Here is a 16,303-nt window from a genome sequence, read left to right as displayed (position 1 = left end):
ACAACACCGCATAAACTCTTGTTCTTTTAAACGCTTTTTTGCAATCAGTCAGAATCCATTAATCTCATTCTCATCTTCCTCACTTTCAATTTACTTTATCCGATCTACAGACGAGTGTAAATTCTATTTTCCCATAATAGTAAACTGAACCCACGTGTCTGCCATATAGTTTTAACCACTTCAATTCTGCGGCCCAAACGACTCTTTGATATTATTTTGTTTAAATGAAGTTTCTTCAAACCGATATAAAATAATAGAAGTAAAACATAGTGGGTAGAAATGTAAAAGGTTATCTCAAGTTTTTTCCGCATTTTAATTGGTATAAAAACACCTTTAATCTTATGCGCAAAGAAAACGTTTATTTTTGTCTGGTTACTGTTTATGTTGTTTACTTGACATTTATTGGGATATTTTGTTTCAGTTGGAAGAAGACGCAAAATCGAAAGTTTTTATAGCGAAGGAAATTGGAACTTTGTCTGCACCTGAACCAGAATTAATTTTTCAGAAGAGCTCCCATTTTCAATTTCCCCTTAATTCCAAACAAATTAATTTTGCGCCCTCAAAATTGGCTGAAAAGACAACGAAGCAAATTCGTGAAAAAACAAGCGGTTATAATAGAAATATTTGACAACAGGGGAATAATGTGAATGAAATTATCAGTTCGTGACAGGAGATTAATTTATGTTATTCTATACGTCACACAGGGGACGAAACTTCACTCAAAATCCCAAAGGTAACACCCACACTTTATAACAATTCCATCGGTCCACCATCATCATCAGCAGCACATCTGATCCCCACTTTCAGTTCCTTATCGCCATTTAGGTATTGTTACATCACTATTGCATAACATTATAATATTACATCAGCATTGCGTAAGATTAAACTGGATAAACTGCCTTTCAGTTCCGATGATTCATGTTGATGCTGTTATTCAAAACCAAAAAGTGATGAGAGAGTTTCAAATTGTTCATCAGATGTTACTGCAATTTCTGATAGAAAACTGAAAAAAAAGAAGAAAAACGAGAAAAAAGCGGAGAATTTGGTCTCAGTTGTTTTTTTGTTGTCTGTTTTGATCGTGGCACGGGTCCCTCGTTTAATAGCGGCTCGTCTGCTCATATTGGCGGACTGATTGAGATTTATTGAGGAGTGTACACCTGTGTTTGAATTGTTCTCCCGCAATCGACCGAATTACCCTGTCATAACCTGATTAATTGCTGTCATAAGACGCATCTGATCTAGCCAAATTTACGATCCCCTCAACCAACCAGACATTATTCGAAGCCAACCACCGGTCGATCGAAGAAACCCTTCCGCATTTCTACTTTCGCAAGGAGTTTTTTTTTAGATCTGTGCAAAAGCCATTTTGATAGTTTGAATTTATTGATTGGAAAAGAGAAAAAGGATTTAAAAAAGCCGTATTACATTACGATGCAGTGTGCGCTTTTATATCCAAGCATTAAATCGCTGACAACAATTCATATTTTATTATAAAACTGGTAAAACTGATCGGTAAAGAGAAATCTACCTTCTAGTCTCCTTAATCCATTGTTCCTCGTTTTTATTTAACACGCCGCCAATTCAATTTATTTTCCTAGCTATAAAATCAAATAGTTCCAGCTCCAATTTCTTCCAACCAGTTGATCCAAACAAACCACTTTGCTCCCTTTGTTTACTTTTTCGTCGTAAAGAAAAAGTTCTCGTTATCAACAATCTTATCTCATATCTGGTGGAAGTATTTCAACAACCCGAACTTCACAACGCAGATCCTTCGTACATATTTTGGCTCAATTTCATTCATTTGCAAACTGAAATATTTTCAATTTGAGAGATTTGTAAAACGTAAACTTCGAAAGCATTCTTGTTAGACACTATTTTGCTATCCGAATTTAAAAAATGAAATTTATGGCAGAAAATTAGTTAAAGTCTGTGTCGGTTTGCGATTACCCTGACAACCCACGCAAATCTAACACCGCCTCCTTCGGCCGTGTTCAGGTTCGGGGTCACTATAATGAAACGGGATCAATAAGACGACCCGCGAATGTTTCCGTGACCTTTGACCGGTCAAATAATAGTCTTTTGTTACTGTCAGGAGCCCTGATTCTCAGCCTATTCGCAATAGTTACCATATCACAGAGGATTTCAATCATGAGGAATGACAACATGCAAAGTGACCAATTGAATCTCGAGGAGTGGAGTGCCTTGATATTTTTTCCAAGCAAGATAATGAAAAGGATGCCGCAGGGGTTCTCCAACGAGGAGTTTAAACAGTGGAAAGGTTAGTTTGCTTGGCCTACTTCAGATAGAAAAACCGTCAAAATGTAACTTCAACTGGTAGTGCCTCGAGAAAATTAAACAAGATTGTGAATTTAAAAGAAGGATCGAGTAAAACGTTCAAGTAATTTCGAACGAAGTCTTCTTATGAAAATTAAGACTGATCTCATATGCAGTCTTTGTTAGATCATGTGCAACTGGCAGAAACCAAAAAATTAATTTTAATTAGATTACTTCATTACTAATTTTAATTTTGTTACGATCTATGCTTGCTTAATCAAACTCAGAAGATATAGTAGTTGAATTAATTTTTTTAATTTCACAATTCCGGAAATGTTATTTTTTTACTGCAAAATGCTATTGATGACTTTTTTTAACGTTTAAATGTTTTCTTGCAAGAAGAGATCTTTTGATCAATAATTGATCATGTTGCGTGGTTGATATTCAGTGGCGCCAACATGAACATTTCAGATAAAAATCATATTGTTTGTTTATATTTTAGACGAAATCAGCAGGTCACGTGTTGTGGGCGTGGAGAAGGGTTGTGGTCGGATGAAGAACAGACTGCTGCACTTGGAGGGGGGAGGGCGAGTGTGTTGCAGGTATAGACAGAACCAGGATCAGATCCAGGGGGAGGTCTTCTCGTTCTATCTCAGCCGTGCGATTGGTCAGTTTGAGTCCTCATCCACAATCTTTCATAATATTAGCATACCATGTTTGACCGCGTATAAAAACCCCTTTTTAATCCGGAAATTCTCAAAGCTGGGGAAGTGCTTGGGGGTTGGGGGGGGGGGGGGGGTTTGCGGTAACTTTTCTAACGTTGTAGTTCTTTTTCTAACGTTTCTAACGTTTTATATTCTTTGGTCTAACGAGCAAAGAAGCGGTAAAGTTTATGCTGTTAAGTTATACTTATAGCAAAAACTCGTTAACGTTGTTCCTTTTGGGACATTGAAATAAACAAGTTTCATTCTCTTGTTTTTCACATTGATGAGAAAGAAAGTAATTGAAATTTTTATTGAAACAAAAATTCTCGAGCTCACGTAAATTTGGATTGAATGTTTTGCTTGCGCTTGCGTTAAGCAAGGGTATTGCAATCGGGTTCTTGACTTTTTTTCCGTAAACAACTTCGTTAGGGTTTTTAGGGATCTTTTTTTTGCAATTTTATATCTTTTTATATGTTGATTTCTTCTAGCCCTTTTCAGCCCTAGTAAAGGTTGATCTTCAAGAAAAATGTTGTCACAAATTGGTTGTCAAAATATAAAGTAAAAGTTATGTCTGTTTTGCAGGTATTAACAAAGTTGCCCCTACCAAACTCTCGGTTTTCAACGCGTCCGATCCTTTCTGGTCAGATGTTGCCCCTCAGCTGCTCAAAAATGAAAACGAGGGCGAAGGGGGCTGGGAGGAGGGAAAATTGGTCATCCTTACCAAGTTCATCGACTACCTTCATCCTGTCAATATACCCTTATACTTCCAGACAGATCAGAACTCCGTCGCTGATTGGTCAACTTTGGCCTCTTTGCCAACGATTTTGTCCAATCAGAGCTCAGTATCTTTGAACTCAGTTGAAATAGCAGAATTAGCCCAGTGGTCCGACATGGTAGTTTTCGACTATCTAACTGCGAACTTAGATCGAGTCGTTAACAATCTGAACAATTTGAAATGGAACTCAAGAATGTTGCAGTATCCCATACACAATTTGCAGCAACGAAACTCCGATAACCTTTATCTGTTATTTGACAACGAATCAGGTCTGCTTCATAGTTACAGAATACTAGACAAGTTTAGTCATTATCACGACCAGCTTTTGAGCTCAGTTTGCTTGTTTTCTCCCCAAACCGTGGCCAACATCGAACGACACGCCAGCAACTCTAGTCTGTGGTCTTCCATGTACCAAGATTTCCAAGCCGAAGAGTCCCTCAGCCGAAAATTGCCCAAGTTGCCGTCCCGATTCGTCTCCATTCTGCACAGTCGGCTGAATAGCACTAGAGAGCAATTTGCACATTGTGAAACTCGGTTGAAAAATAACAAATAAATCGTTTATGTTTGTTTCTGTTAAATGTTTAGCCAATCTGTAATGAACGTCAATGATTCATGTTTCTTCGTATATTTCAAATAGTGTAGAGTATATTTTTGAAATTAATCTCAATTTTTTTTCTTATTTGGTGCTATTTTGAATGTTTTAAATAAATTATTAAACATGTTATTCTCATGATTTTAACATCATATAAATGCGCAAGAGAGGATTGTTCAACTAATTTAGTATGTCTTATTCCATACGTTTGAGTGCCTCCGAGGAGTTGTAATCGCAAACAGGTCTGAGATGTGAAAATTGGCTTTTTATCCAATTCTCTGAAAACTTTACGAGCAGATGATTCAGTTCTTAGATGGAGCGCTTGGAGATTGCGAGATGCAAACATTCAAAAAATAAAACGGTCATCAAATCCGAACGCATTTTATCGAGTGTTATATGAAAGACATTGGCGTCTGTGAACTTTGCAACAGGTACATATTCACATATTCGATTCTAATGAACATATGGGGACAAAAAGTTGGTCATAAGTTTTTCGGCCCTCATTCCGAAATATTAATTGAATTAATGGGGGGATGGGGAGGATTTGACATCTGACCCCCTGCTGAGATAAAGGGTACCTCCCCTCTTTGTACTATATTGAGTTACCCATTTTTGTCTTACTGACCCTATAATTTTTCTAAAAGCGCTTTCGGCGTCAATATATACTAATTTTGATTTGGGAGCGCGCGCTAAAAAAACGCATTGTTTTGGTCAGCATTTTTTGAAAAGTTGGCCTGTTTTTTTTTTCAAAAACTCGCCTGCGGCGCAGAAAATTTGGTGAAAATAGGGTCTTTATAGTGATTTGCTAGAGCTCAGAAAATCAAATTAGTCGACCTAAAAAAAGTCGACCAAATTTTCGATTTTTTTTGTTGAAAATCTGCCCCCCCTCCCCTCGAGAAGATCCTGGATCGGCCCCTGATTGAACTTCGAAACTGTTTACTCAAATATGTTTACTCTGTTGTCAAATTTGGTGAAGTCAGCAACAAATTTGATAAATCTGCTTAAAGTATATTATTTCAACAAATCTGATTGGCTAGTCTAAGCCTAGTCGAAAATTGCATGGAAACAAAATCAGGAAAAATGAAGGTCAATTTTTTTAGCTGTGCGGAAAATTTAACCGCGTTTGGGTTCAACAATGTTTCTCTTAAATATTAACCTTGAAAAACTTATTTTTAAGTTCGAAAAATTTACCTTTTATTCCTTACTTACTACAAATATTCTTTACTTACTACTAACTTTAGTATTTTTTGTAATTTATTTGGAAAATAAAACTATAAAATTTAATCTGCTGCTGACTTCACATTCTCTAGCAACTCATTCATTTTGAGTCTAAATTTTTGAAAAGTCATTTTTTATTTATTAGAATCAGGGATGCTCAAATCCATTGACCGACTGAAATTTAGTTTACATGGGTATCGAGAAAAAAAAACAATCGAAGAACTCAAGCTTTTGTTGGAGCGGCCATTGCCTCATCGAGGAAAGCAAGTTACCAGTCTGAAGTGAGCCAATGAACTACTTCCTCCCTACCGCCTTGCGAGAATGGATGGATTTATATTGCTCAATTGATCGGCAAAAAGCTTTGTGTTGAACATTCGGGGAAAATTATTTTTAAGAGCTTCAGTTATCCCTTCACAGCCTTTTTACATGTGGAATACACACAATTGAGCCAAATATTAACTCTGCAGAGGGGGAATTAAGGGGACACCCTCTTCAGGGAGTCTACCCTTTCACTGCCCATAGAACTCCGTATTTGTTGATATTTTATGACATCTATTTTTGGCCGATTGGCCCTATGTCTAAAGGTGGCATTACATAGTTTTTTTTACAGGAGCGCGCGCCAAAAAACGCAAATTTTTTGATCAGAACGCCATAAAAACCGCCAAAACTGGAGGAGAACTAGGAAAATTTATTTTGATCAAGCTAACGAAGGGTCGTTAAATATTTCACATTTTATTTGAAAGTCCACCCTCAAAATTTTAGATCCGGCCTCACAATTTTGGGCATATCCGTTTGCCAATTTGGGTGTTTGCCAACCTTATTTATGGGTTTTTGCCAGATTATAGGCGTTTATCAGATTATAGGCATTTTCCAAGTTTATAGGCGTTTGCCAATTTCGGCTGAGCAATGCCCGCTTTTTACCTTAATTTACATAACAGAGGAATGAAGTATCTCTTTGGTTAAGCTTGTGTTTGCGAAATGCAACTTTACCTCTGGGCCAGGAAGGGTATTCAGTTGCAAGAAAAATAGAGGTTTTAATAAAATAGTTTTCGTAAAAAATTACTAGAAAAACCAAAAAATCGTGAAACTTTTTTTCAATTTTTATTGCAGAAATTTTTTGAAGTTTTTGATTCCCATAATGGCGTTAAAAAACCCAGAAAACTAACTTTTACTCGAGTAAAATTCAATTTCACGGCTTAAATTCAGCAGAAATAAGCTACTTTAAGCCTGCACACTAGTTTTATTAGAGCTTCATTAGCTTGAAGTTAGACCAAAAATTAAAAATTTCAAATCGACTTTTCTCAAACTGGTTTTTTTTAATCTCATTCGAATCACAACTGAAAGGGCTTTAACATGATATATCACTCGATCCATTCCGATGATTATTTGTGGTACCTGATTTTGCGTGAAAAACAAATCTGAACTGCGTGAAAAAAAACTGAAACACACCCGAATACTAAGTTCCTCCCTGTTTTTCAAATGGTCGAAACAATAATATTTGAAGTGTAATGAAAAAGTTTTGAATTATTTATATTTTTCTCGAGATCTGCTGCGTGCGAATGCGTGGTTTTATTTTTGGTCTTCAGAGTTACCCTAATTTTGCCCAATAAATCTGTCTGTCCAACTTTTCTGTTTTTTTTTTCTCCTATTTCAACCAACTGGAAGCTGACGCGAACAAAAAGTTAGGTTGAAATCATCAAAAAATCACCAATCAGAAGAAAAGTGGATTGTTTTGCGTTTTTTTGGAAGCCGACTGAACAAATCCTGTTCTTTAAAGCTGAATAAGAATACGAAGCTGAGTTCTTCTCTAATAACAAAAAAAAAAAGAATTATTGGAATTCAGTCTTCACGTTTAATTGAAAATAGGGTTTCAGTCTACAGTTCCTAATAAAGTTTAGAGTACTTAGATCAGTAAGTTTAGCTCAGGTAATTTTCTTTTTTTTCTTTTTTGAATCTGCTTGAAGGTAAGGATTTTTCAAGTTCAAAATTGAAAAAAAAATCTTTTTCTCTTGGTTTTTTGTTTACATTGCCGGCATGGCCCTTGGAATTGGCAAATTTATAAAATTACCTAAACCAGTGAAAATATTAGGAACAATTTTCTAGCCCCGCAAAATTGAAAATTTTTCTGAATTAAAAAAAAATTGAAAACAGAATATTTTAAAAAGTGAAAACTGGACAAAAAGCACTGAAGGCTTGCTTAATGCCGGTTGTCGTGTTTCTCGTCTTTTTTTGAGGTATTGAATTTTTTTTTCGAAAATATAACGCAATGTTACAAGTAAACGCTCGGAAAACACTTAAAGCTGGCTTATTGCTACGTGTTTCTCGTCTTGAGTTTCTGATATTGTCTTTTTCCTATTTTCAAAAAAAAATTTGAATATTTTTGTGACAACCATTTCTTTTGGTGTTTTTTTTCTGATCAATTGGCGTCTTTCTACGTGTTGTGGCTAAGTGGACGCTCAGAAAAAACTAAAAGCTTGCTTAATGCTAGATATTGTTTTTCTCTGCTGTTTTTCAGATATTGAATTTTTCAAAAAAAATTGACTTTTCATGACAAGTTTTTGACGTTTTTGCGTTCAAATTGACAGGCGTCTATTTACGTGTTGTTGGTCTATTGGACGCTCAGAATATACCACAATCTTGTAGTGGTCTTTCTCATCTGGTGAAGATGGCGTTTCTCGTCAGTTTTTGTTTGATTGAATTTTTCGTATTTCTATCTTTTCAAGTTTTTTCCCTTTTTTTTTATTTTCATCTCACTGACCATTTACTAGCTTGGAACGGTGCTGTGGCTTCGGGCACGCTCGAGAAGAAAAAAAAATTGCCTATTGCTTTTTGTTGTTTCTGTGAGTCAATTTTTTGAATTTTCAAAAAAATGATTAGTTTTTTATGACTATTTTCTTAGCGTTTTTGCTTTCGAAACAATTTGCGTCTAACTACGTGCTATTGGCTTAGTGGACGCTCAGAAAATTTTGATGCTTGCTCATTGGAAGTGGTTGTGTTTTTTGTGTTTTTTTTCTAAGATTAGTTTTTTTCATATTTACAGTTTTTCAGGTTTTTTCCACTGAGTTATTTCCATCACAATGACCAATTTGCATCTTGCAATGCTACTAATGGGTTTTTTTGTTTTGTTGCTGCTCAAAAATACTGAAAACTTGTTTTATACCGGTTTTTGTGATTCTCGTTTCTTTCTCTGAGATTGACTTTTTTGTTTTACCAAAAAAACTTGATTTTTGTATGACAATTTTCTTGTGCTTTTTTCTGGATCAATTGGCATCCAACTACGTGCTGTGGCTTAATGTACGCTCAGAAAATTCAAAATAGTTGCTCAATCTTAGTTGTAGTTTCTCTTCTGTTTTTCTGAAATTGAAATATTTGTTTGTTTAAAAGAAATTGTTCCGTTTTTGACATTTTTTGGCGTTTTTGCATTCAAATCGAATAATGTCCGTTTAAGTGTTATTGGACTATAAGACGCTCGGAAATTATTTTAATCTTTTTTTTTGATAGTAACTGCCAGCTGGGTTTTTCGTCTGTTTTCCTTGATTGAATTTACCGTATTTCCAATTTTTCAAGTTTTTTTCACTTAGTTATCTTCATCACACTGATGGTATCTCGCAATGGTACGAATTGATGTTTTGGTTTTTTGACGCTCGAAATTACTAAAAGTTTTCCCAATGCTGGTTGTTTTGCTTCTCTTCTGTTTTTCTGACATTGATTTTTTTTGTATTTAAAAAATGGTTAATTTTTTATGACAGTTTTCTATGGCCTTTTTTTGTCGATCAATTGGCGTCTAATCACGTATCGTGGCTTTGTGGACGCTCAAAAAACACTAAAAAAATTGCTTAATGCTAGATCTTGTGTTTCTTTTCTGTTTTTTTGTTTTTCATCTTAAATGACAAATTTGTGCCGTTTTTGCGTTCAAATCAACTGTCGTCTTTTTAACTGTTGCTTGCCTGATTGACTCTCGTAAAAAATTACAATCTCGCTTTTTGATAGTGGTCGTGTTTCTCGTGTGTTTTTCCTTGCCCAAAATCTTGCCCAAAATACTGAAATCTTGCCCAAAATACTGAAAGCTTGCCCAAAACAGGTTTTTGTGCTTCTCGTCTGTTTCACTGATATTAAATTTTGATGTTTTTTCAAAAAAGTTATGATTTTTATGTCAATTTTCTTGGGCTTTTTTAAAATCAACTGGCGTCTAAATACATGCTGTTTCTCAATGGACGCTCAAAAAACACGAAAAAGTGTCTCAATGCTAGTTAATGTGTTTCTCTTTTGTTTTCCTGAAAATTAATTTTTCGTTTTTCATTTTTAATGACAAGTTTGTGGCGTTTTTGCGTTCAAATCGACTGGCCTCTTTTTAACTGTTGTTCGCCTAATGGACTCTCGGAAAAACTACAATCTTGCTTTTTGATAGTGGTCGTGTTTCTCAAGTATTTTTCCATGATTGAATTTTTCGTATTTCCAGTTTTTCATGCTTTTTCTGCTTAATTATTTCCATCTCACTGACCTTTTAGTAGCTTGGACCGGTGCTGTGGCTTCGTGCATCGAAAAAAAAATTTGATTAACGCTTCTTGTGTTTTTCGTTTGTTTTTCTCAGGTTGAGTTTTTTCGTATTTTCACAAAAAAATGTTGATTTTATTATGACAATTTTTCTTGGCGCTTTTCTTTTCAGATCACTTGGCATCTAATTACGTGTTATCGACAAATGGCCGCTCAAAAATCACCAAATGTTTGCTTAATGCTGGTTGTTGTGCTTCTCGTCTGTCTTTCTGAGATTGATTTTTTGTTTTTTAAAAAATTTTGTCGATTTTTCATGACAATTTTCTTGGGTGTTTTCTTTTCAGATCGATTGGCATCTAACTACGTGCTGTGGCTTAAGGGACGCTCTAAAAACAACAAAGAGTTGCTCAATGCTAATTGTTGTGTTTCTCTTCCGTTTTTCTGAAAGTGAATATTTTTAATGAAAATCTTCTCGGCTTTCTTGCATTCAAATTGACTGGTGTCTATTTACGTGTTGTTGGCCTATTGGACGCTGAGAAAATACTACAATCTTGCTTATTGATAGTGGTCGTGTTTCTCGTCAGTTTCGCTGTTAACAATTTTTTCTGTTTTTCCAGTTTTTCAATTTTTTTACATAGGTATTTCCATTTCATTGACCATTTATTAAGTTGAAATGGTGCTGCGGCTTCGTCCACGCTCGACAAAAAACTCAATATTTTGCTCAAAGATTCTTGTGGTGTTTTTTGACGTTGAAGTTTTCGTTTTTTCAAAAGAATTGTTGATTTTTTAATGACAATCTTCTTTGGCATCTTTCTTTTCGTAATAACTGACATCTAACTTCGTGTTGTGGCTTAATGGACGCTCAAAAATCTTGAAATGGTTGCTCAATGCTAATTTTTGTTTTTCTCATCTGTTTTTCTGAAACTGCTTTTTTTGTTTTTTCAAACAAAAAATGTTGAGCGTTCTTGACTTTTTTTTTGGCGTTCTTGCATTCAAATCGACTGGTGTCTATTTACGTGTTATCGGCCTATTGGAAGCTCGGAAAAATACAACAACCTTGCTTATTGGTATTGGCTGTGTTTTGTCTGTTTTCTTTGATTGATCTTATCCTTTTTCCAGTTTTTCAACTTTCTTCCACTTTGTTATTTGCATCACATTGACCAGTTTGTATTTTGCAATGCAACGAGTGGGCGTTTTTGTTATATTGGCGCTCAAAAAATACTGAAAGCTTGCCTAAAACTGGTTTTTGTGCTTCTCGTCTGTTTCACTGAGATTGATTTTTCTTGTCAATATTCTTGGGATCTTTTTAAAAAGCAACTAGCGTCTAACTACGTGCTGTTTCTTAATAGACGCTAAAAAACCTGAAATAGTGTCTCAATTCTAGTTAATGTGTTTCTCTTCTGTTTTTTGAAATTGATTTTTGTTTGTTTTTCATTTTTAATGACACGTTTGTACCCTTTATGCAATCAAATCCACTGGCGTCTTTTTAACTCTTGTTCGCCTGATGGAATCTCGTAAAAACTACAATCTTGCTTTTTGATAGTGGTCGTGTTTCTCAAGTGTTTTTTCATGATTGAATTTTTCGTATTTCCAGTTTTTCAAGTTTTTTTGGCTTAGTTTTTTTCATCTCACTGACCTTTTACTAGCTTGGAACGGTGCTGTGGCTCCGTGCATCGAAGAAAAACTAAAAATTTGATTAACCCTTGTTGTGTTTTTGGTTTGTTTTTCTCAGATTGAGTTTTTTCTTTCGTATTTTCAAAAAATTGTTGATCTTTATACGACATTTTTTTCGCGCTTTTCTTTTCAGATAACTTGGCATCTAATTACGTGTTGTGGCCAAATAACCGCTCAAGAATCACCAAATGTTTGCTCAATGCTAGTTATTGTGTTTCTTTTTGTTTTTCTGAAATTGAATTTTTTTGTTTTTTCAAAAAAAAATGTTGAGCTTCCTTGACTTTTTTTGGCATTCTTGCATTTCAATCGACTGATGTTTTTTTACGTGTTTTTGGCCTTTTGAAAGCTCGGAAAATACAACAACCTTGCTTATTGGTAGTGGCTGTGTTTTTCGTCTGTTGTCGTTGATTGACCTTATTGTTTTTCCAGTTTTTCAAACTTCTTCCACTTACTTACTTGCATCACATTGACTAGTTTGTATTTTGCAATGCAACGAGTGGGCGTTTTTGTTATGTTGACGCTCAAAAAATACTGAAAGCTTGCCTAAAACTGGTTTTGTGCTTCTCGTCTGTTTCACTGAGATTGAGTTTTGTTGTATTTTCAAAAAAATTGATGATTTTTCATGTCAATTTTCTTGGGCTTGTTTTAAAATCACCTGGCGTCTAACTACATGCTGTTTCTCAATGGACGCTCAAAAAACACGAAAAAGTGTCTCAATGCTAGTTAATGTGTTTCTCTTTTGTTTTCCTGAAAATGAATTTTTCATTTTTCATTTTTAATGACAAGTTTTTGGCGTTTTTGCGTTCAAATCGACTGGCCTCTTTTTAACTGTTGTTCGCCTAATGGACTCTCAGAAAAACTACAATCGTGCTTTTTGATAGTGGTCGTGTTTCTCAAGTGTTTTTCCATAATTCAATTTTTCGTATTTCCAGTTTTTCAAGTTTCTTCTGCTTAATTATTTCCATCTCACTGATATTTTAGTAGCTTGGAACGGTGCTGTGGCTTTGTGCATCAAAGAAAAATTAAAAATTTGATTAACGCTTCTTGTTGTGTTTTTGGTTTGTTTTTCTCAGGTTGAATTTTTTTCGTATTTTCGAAAAATTTGTTGATTTTTATGACAAATCTTTTTGGCGCTTTTCTTTTCAGATCATCTGGCATCTAACTACGTGTTGTGGCCTAAATGCCGCTCAAAAATCACCAAATGTTTGCACAATGCTAATTTTTGTGTTTCTTTTTGTTTTTCTGAAATTGAATATTTTGTTTTTCCAAAAAAGTGTTGAGTTTATGAAGTTTTTCGTCGTTTTTGCATTCAAATTGAATGGTGTCCGCTTAAGTGTTGTTGAACTATTAAACGTTCGGAAGTTACTACAATCTTTTTTTTGATAGTGGCTGGGTTTTTCGTATGTTTTCGTTGATCGAATTTAATCACTAACTGCTTGCTCATTGCTAATTGCTGTCTTTTTCTTCTGTTTTTCTTAAAGGGATTTCTTGTGTTTTCAAAAAAAAATGATGAGCTTCCATGACTTTTTTTGGGGTTTTTGCATTTAAATCGACTGGTGTCTATTTACGTGTTTTTGGCCTATTGAAAGCTCGGAAAATACAAGAACCTTGCCTATTGGTAGTGGCTGTGTTTTTCGTCTGTTTTCGTTCATTGACCTTATCGTTTTTCCAGTTTTTCAAATCTCTTCCACTTAATTATTTGCATCACATTGACCAATTTGTAATTTGCAATGCAACGAGTGGGCGTTTTTGTTGTGTTGAAACTCAAAAAAATACTGAAAGCTGGCCTAAAACTGGTTTTTGTGCTTCTCGTCTGTTACACTAAGATCGAATTTTGTTGTATTTTCAAAAAAATTTATGATTTTTCATGTCAATTTTCTTGGCAATTTTTAAAAAATCAACTTGCGTCTAACTACGTGCTGTTTCTTAATGGACGCTCAAAAAACACGGAATAGTGTCTTTTTGCTAGTTAATGTGTTTCTTTTTGTTTTTCTGAAATTGAAATTTTGTTTTTTCAACATCTAACTGACCTTTTATTAGCTTGGAACGGTGCTGCAGCTTCGTGCATCGAAGAAAAAATAAAAATTTGATTAATGTTTCTTGTTGTTTTTGGTTTGTTTTTCTCAGATGTATTCTTTCGTTTTTTCAAAACAAATTGTTGATTTTTTATGACCATTTTTTTTGGCGCTTTTTTTTCAGATCACCTGGCATCTAACTACGTGATGTGGCCTAATGGCTGCTCAAGAATCACCAAAAATTTGCTCAATGCTACTTATTGTGTTTCTTTTTGTTTTTCTGAAATTGAATTTTTTGTTTTTTCAAAAAAATGTTGAGTTTATGAAGTTTTCGGCGTTTTTGCATTCAAATTGAATGGTGTCCGTTTAAGTCTTGTTGAACTATTAAACGCTCGGAAATTACTACAAATTTTTTTTTAGTGGCTGGGTTTTGTATGTTTTCTTTGATCGAATTTAATCACTAATTGGTTGCTCATTGCTACTTGGTGTCTTTCTCTTCTGTTTTTTCTTAAAATGATTTCTTGTTTTTTCAAAAAAAATGTTGAGGTTCTATGACTTTTTTTGGGGTTTTTCGATTCAAATCGACTGGGGTCTATTTCTGCATTATTGGCCTAATGGAAGCTCGGAGAATATAACATTCTTGCTGATTGGTATCGGCTGTGTTGTTATTCTGTTTTGTTTGATTGAGTTTGTCGTATTTCCTGTTTTCAAGTTTTTTCCACTTAGTTATTTCCATCACACTGACCAATTTGTATCTTTCAAAATTACGATAAATTGATGTTATTTTACGCTCAAAAGTGCTGAAAGCTTTCCTAATGCTGGTTCTTTTGCTTCTCGTCTGTTTTTCTGATTTCAATTTTTTTGTATTTGAAAAAATGGTTAATTGTTTCATGACAATTTTCTTTGGCATTTTTTTTGTCAAATTTTTTGGCGGTTTTTTAGTCAACTGGCGTCTAACTACGTGCTGCTTCTTATTGGACGCTCAAAAAACACGAATTATTGTCTCAATGCTAGTAAATGTGTTTCTCTTCTGTTTTTCTGTAAATGAGTTTTTCGATTTTTTCAAAAAAATTGTTGATTTATGACTTTTTTGTGGCGTTTTTGCTTTCCAATCGAATGTTGTCTGCTGATTTTTTATTGGACTATCAGACGCTCGGAAAAAACTAAAATCTCGTTTTTTGGTAAGGGCTGTGTTTTTTGTCTGTTTTCTTTGATTGAATTTTTTTTCGTAATTCCAGGCTTCAAGCTTTTTTCGCTTAGTCATTTCCATCACACTGACCGATTTGTATCTTGCATTGGTATGAATTGATTTTTTAAGCTTTCTTGAGGCTCAAAAAATACTGAACGCTTGCTTACTGCTGGTTGTTGTTCTTCTCTGTTTTTCTGAGATTGAATTTTTTGGTACTTTCAAAAATATTGTTTTTGTTTTTGAAAAAAAATTTCTTTGGCAATTTCGTTTTCTGAATAATTCTCGTCCAACTACGTGCTGTGTCTGAATGGACGCTCAAAAAACACCAAATAGTTGCACATTGCTAGTTGTTGTGTTTCTCTTCTGTTATTCTGAAATTGAATTTTTCGTTTTTTTTTGTTTCAAAACAAATTGGTGAAATAATCACATTTTTTTTGACGCTTTTGCATTCAAAATGACAGGTGTCTTTTTACGTATTATTGGCCTATTAGATGCGCGGAAAATATTACAATCTTGCTTAAGGATAGTGGTCGTGTTTCTGGTGATTTTTTCTGTGATCGATTTTCTCTTATTTTCAGTTTTTTTTTTCATAATTTCCCAGTCAGTTACTTCCATCTCACTGACAATTTAATAGACTGAAATGTTGCTGCAGCTTCATCCACGCTCGAAAAAAGTTAATAATTTGTCTCAAACTCTTTTTTTGTGTTTTTCGTATATTTTTCTGACGTTCAATTTTATCGTATATTCAAAAGAAATGTTGATTTTTTAATGACAGCTTTCTTTGGCATTTTTTTTCGAATCAATTGGCATCTAATTTCGTGTTGTGGGTTAATGGACGCTCGAAAATCACCAATTGGTTGCTCATTGCTAATTGCTGTCTTTCTTTTCTGTTTTTCTAAAAGTGATTTCTTGTTTTTTCAAAAAAAAATGTTGAGCTTCTATGACTTTTTTGGGGTTTTTGCATTCAAATCGACTGGCGTCTATTCACGCATTGTTAGTCTAACGGAAGCTCGGAGAATACATTATTCTTGCTGATTGGTATCGGCTGTGTTGTTATTCTGTTTTCTTTGATTGAGTTTGTCGTACTTCCAGTTTTTTAAGTTATTTACACTTAGTTGTTTCCATCACACTGACCAATTTGTATCTTGCTACGAGTGGGTGGTTTTGTTTTGTTGACGCTCAGAAAATACTGAAAACTTGTTTAATACTGGTTTTTGTGCTTCTCGTGTGTTTCATTGAGATTGAATTTTGTTGCATTTTCAAAAAAATTTTTTTGATTTTTCATGTCAATTTTCTTGGGCTTTTTTGAAATCAACTGGCGTCTATCTACGTGCTGTTTCTTAATGGACGCTCAAAAAACACGGAATA

At 34.5% G+C, this 16,303-nt stretch overlaps 3 protein-coding genes across 3 annotated transcripts in view; 2 read left to right on the top strand and 1 right to left on the bottom strand.

The window, feature by feature from the left end:
• The window catches only part of LOC134845134 (26S proteasome non-ATPase regulatory subunit 1-like), a 428,069-nt gene that overhangs the window by 161,043 nt on the left and 250,723 nt on the right, over positions 1–16,303 (top strand). The window lies entirely within an intron of this gene.
• The window catches only part of LOC134843767 (uncharacterized), a 207,772-nt gene that overhangs the window by 153,841 nt on the left and 37,628 nt on the right, over positions 1–16,303 (bottom strand). The gene's annotated exons all lie outside the window — the stretch shown is intronic.
• Positions 1,926–4,391, top strand: LOC134844258 (extracellular serine/threonine protein kinase four-jointed-like). The gene is made up of 3 exons (XM_063860848.1): positions 1,926–2,278; positions 2,777–2,941; positions 3,561–4,391. Exons 1-3 carry the CDS (start codon positions 2,149–2,151, stop codon positions 4,304–4,306), a joined length of 1,041 nt encoding a protein of 346 aa, XP_063716918.1. The 5' UTR covers positions 1,926–2,148; the 3' UTR covers positions 4,307–4,391.

This window comes from Symsagittifera roscoffensis, chromosome 4 (genome assembly GCF_963678635.1).
Source record: "Symsagittifera roscoffensis chromosome 4, txSymRosc1.1, whole genome shotgun sequence".
Classification (NCBI taxonomy): Eukaryota; Metazoa; Xenacoelomorpha; order Acoela; family Convolutidae; genus Symsagittifera; species Symsagittifera roscoffensis.
The sequence above is the reverse complement of the archived record's forward strand: the minus strand, read 5'-3'. Positions and strand labels throughout refer to the sequence as shown.

What these genes read in the sequence shown, in the direction of transcription:
- LOC134844258 (XM_063860848.1), top strand. Translation starts at nt 2,149, where the DNA reads ATGAGGAATGACAACATGCAAAGTGACCAATTGAATCTCGAGGAGTGG. An exon ending in GGAGTTTAAACAGTGGAAAG is followed by an intron (nt 2,279 to 2,776) that starts GTTAGTTTGCTT and finishes TTTATATTTTAG; the next exon opens with ACGAAATCAGCAGGTCACGT. An exon ending in CTATCTCAGCCGTGCGATTG is followed by an intron (nt 2,942 to 3,560) that starts GTCAGTTTGAGT and finishes TCTGTTTTGCAG; the next exon opens with GTATTAACAAAGTTGCCCCT.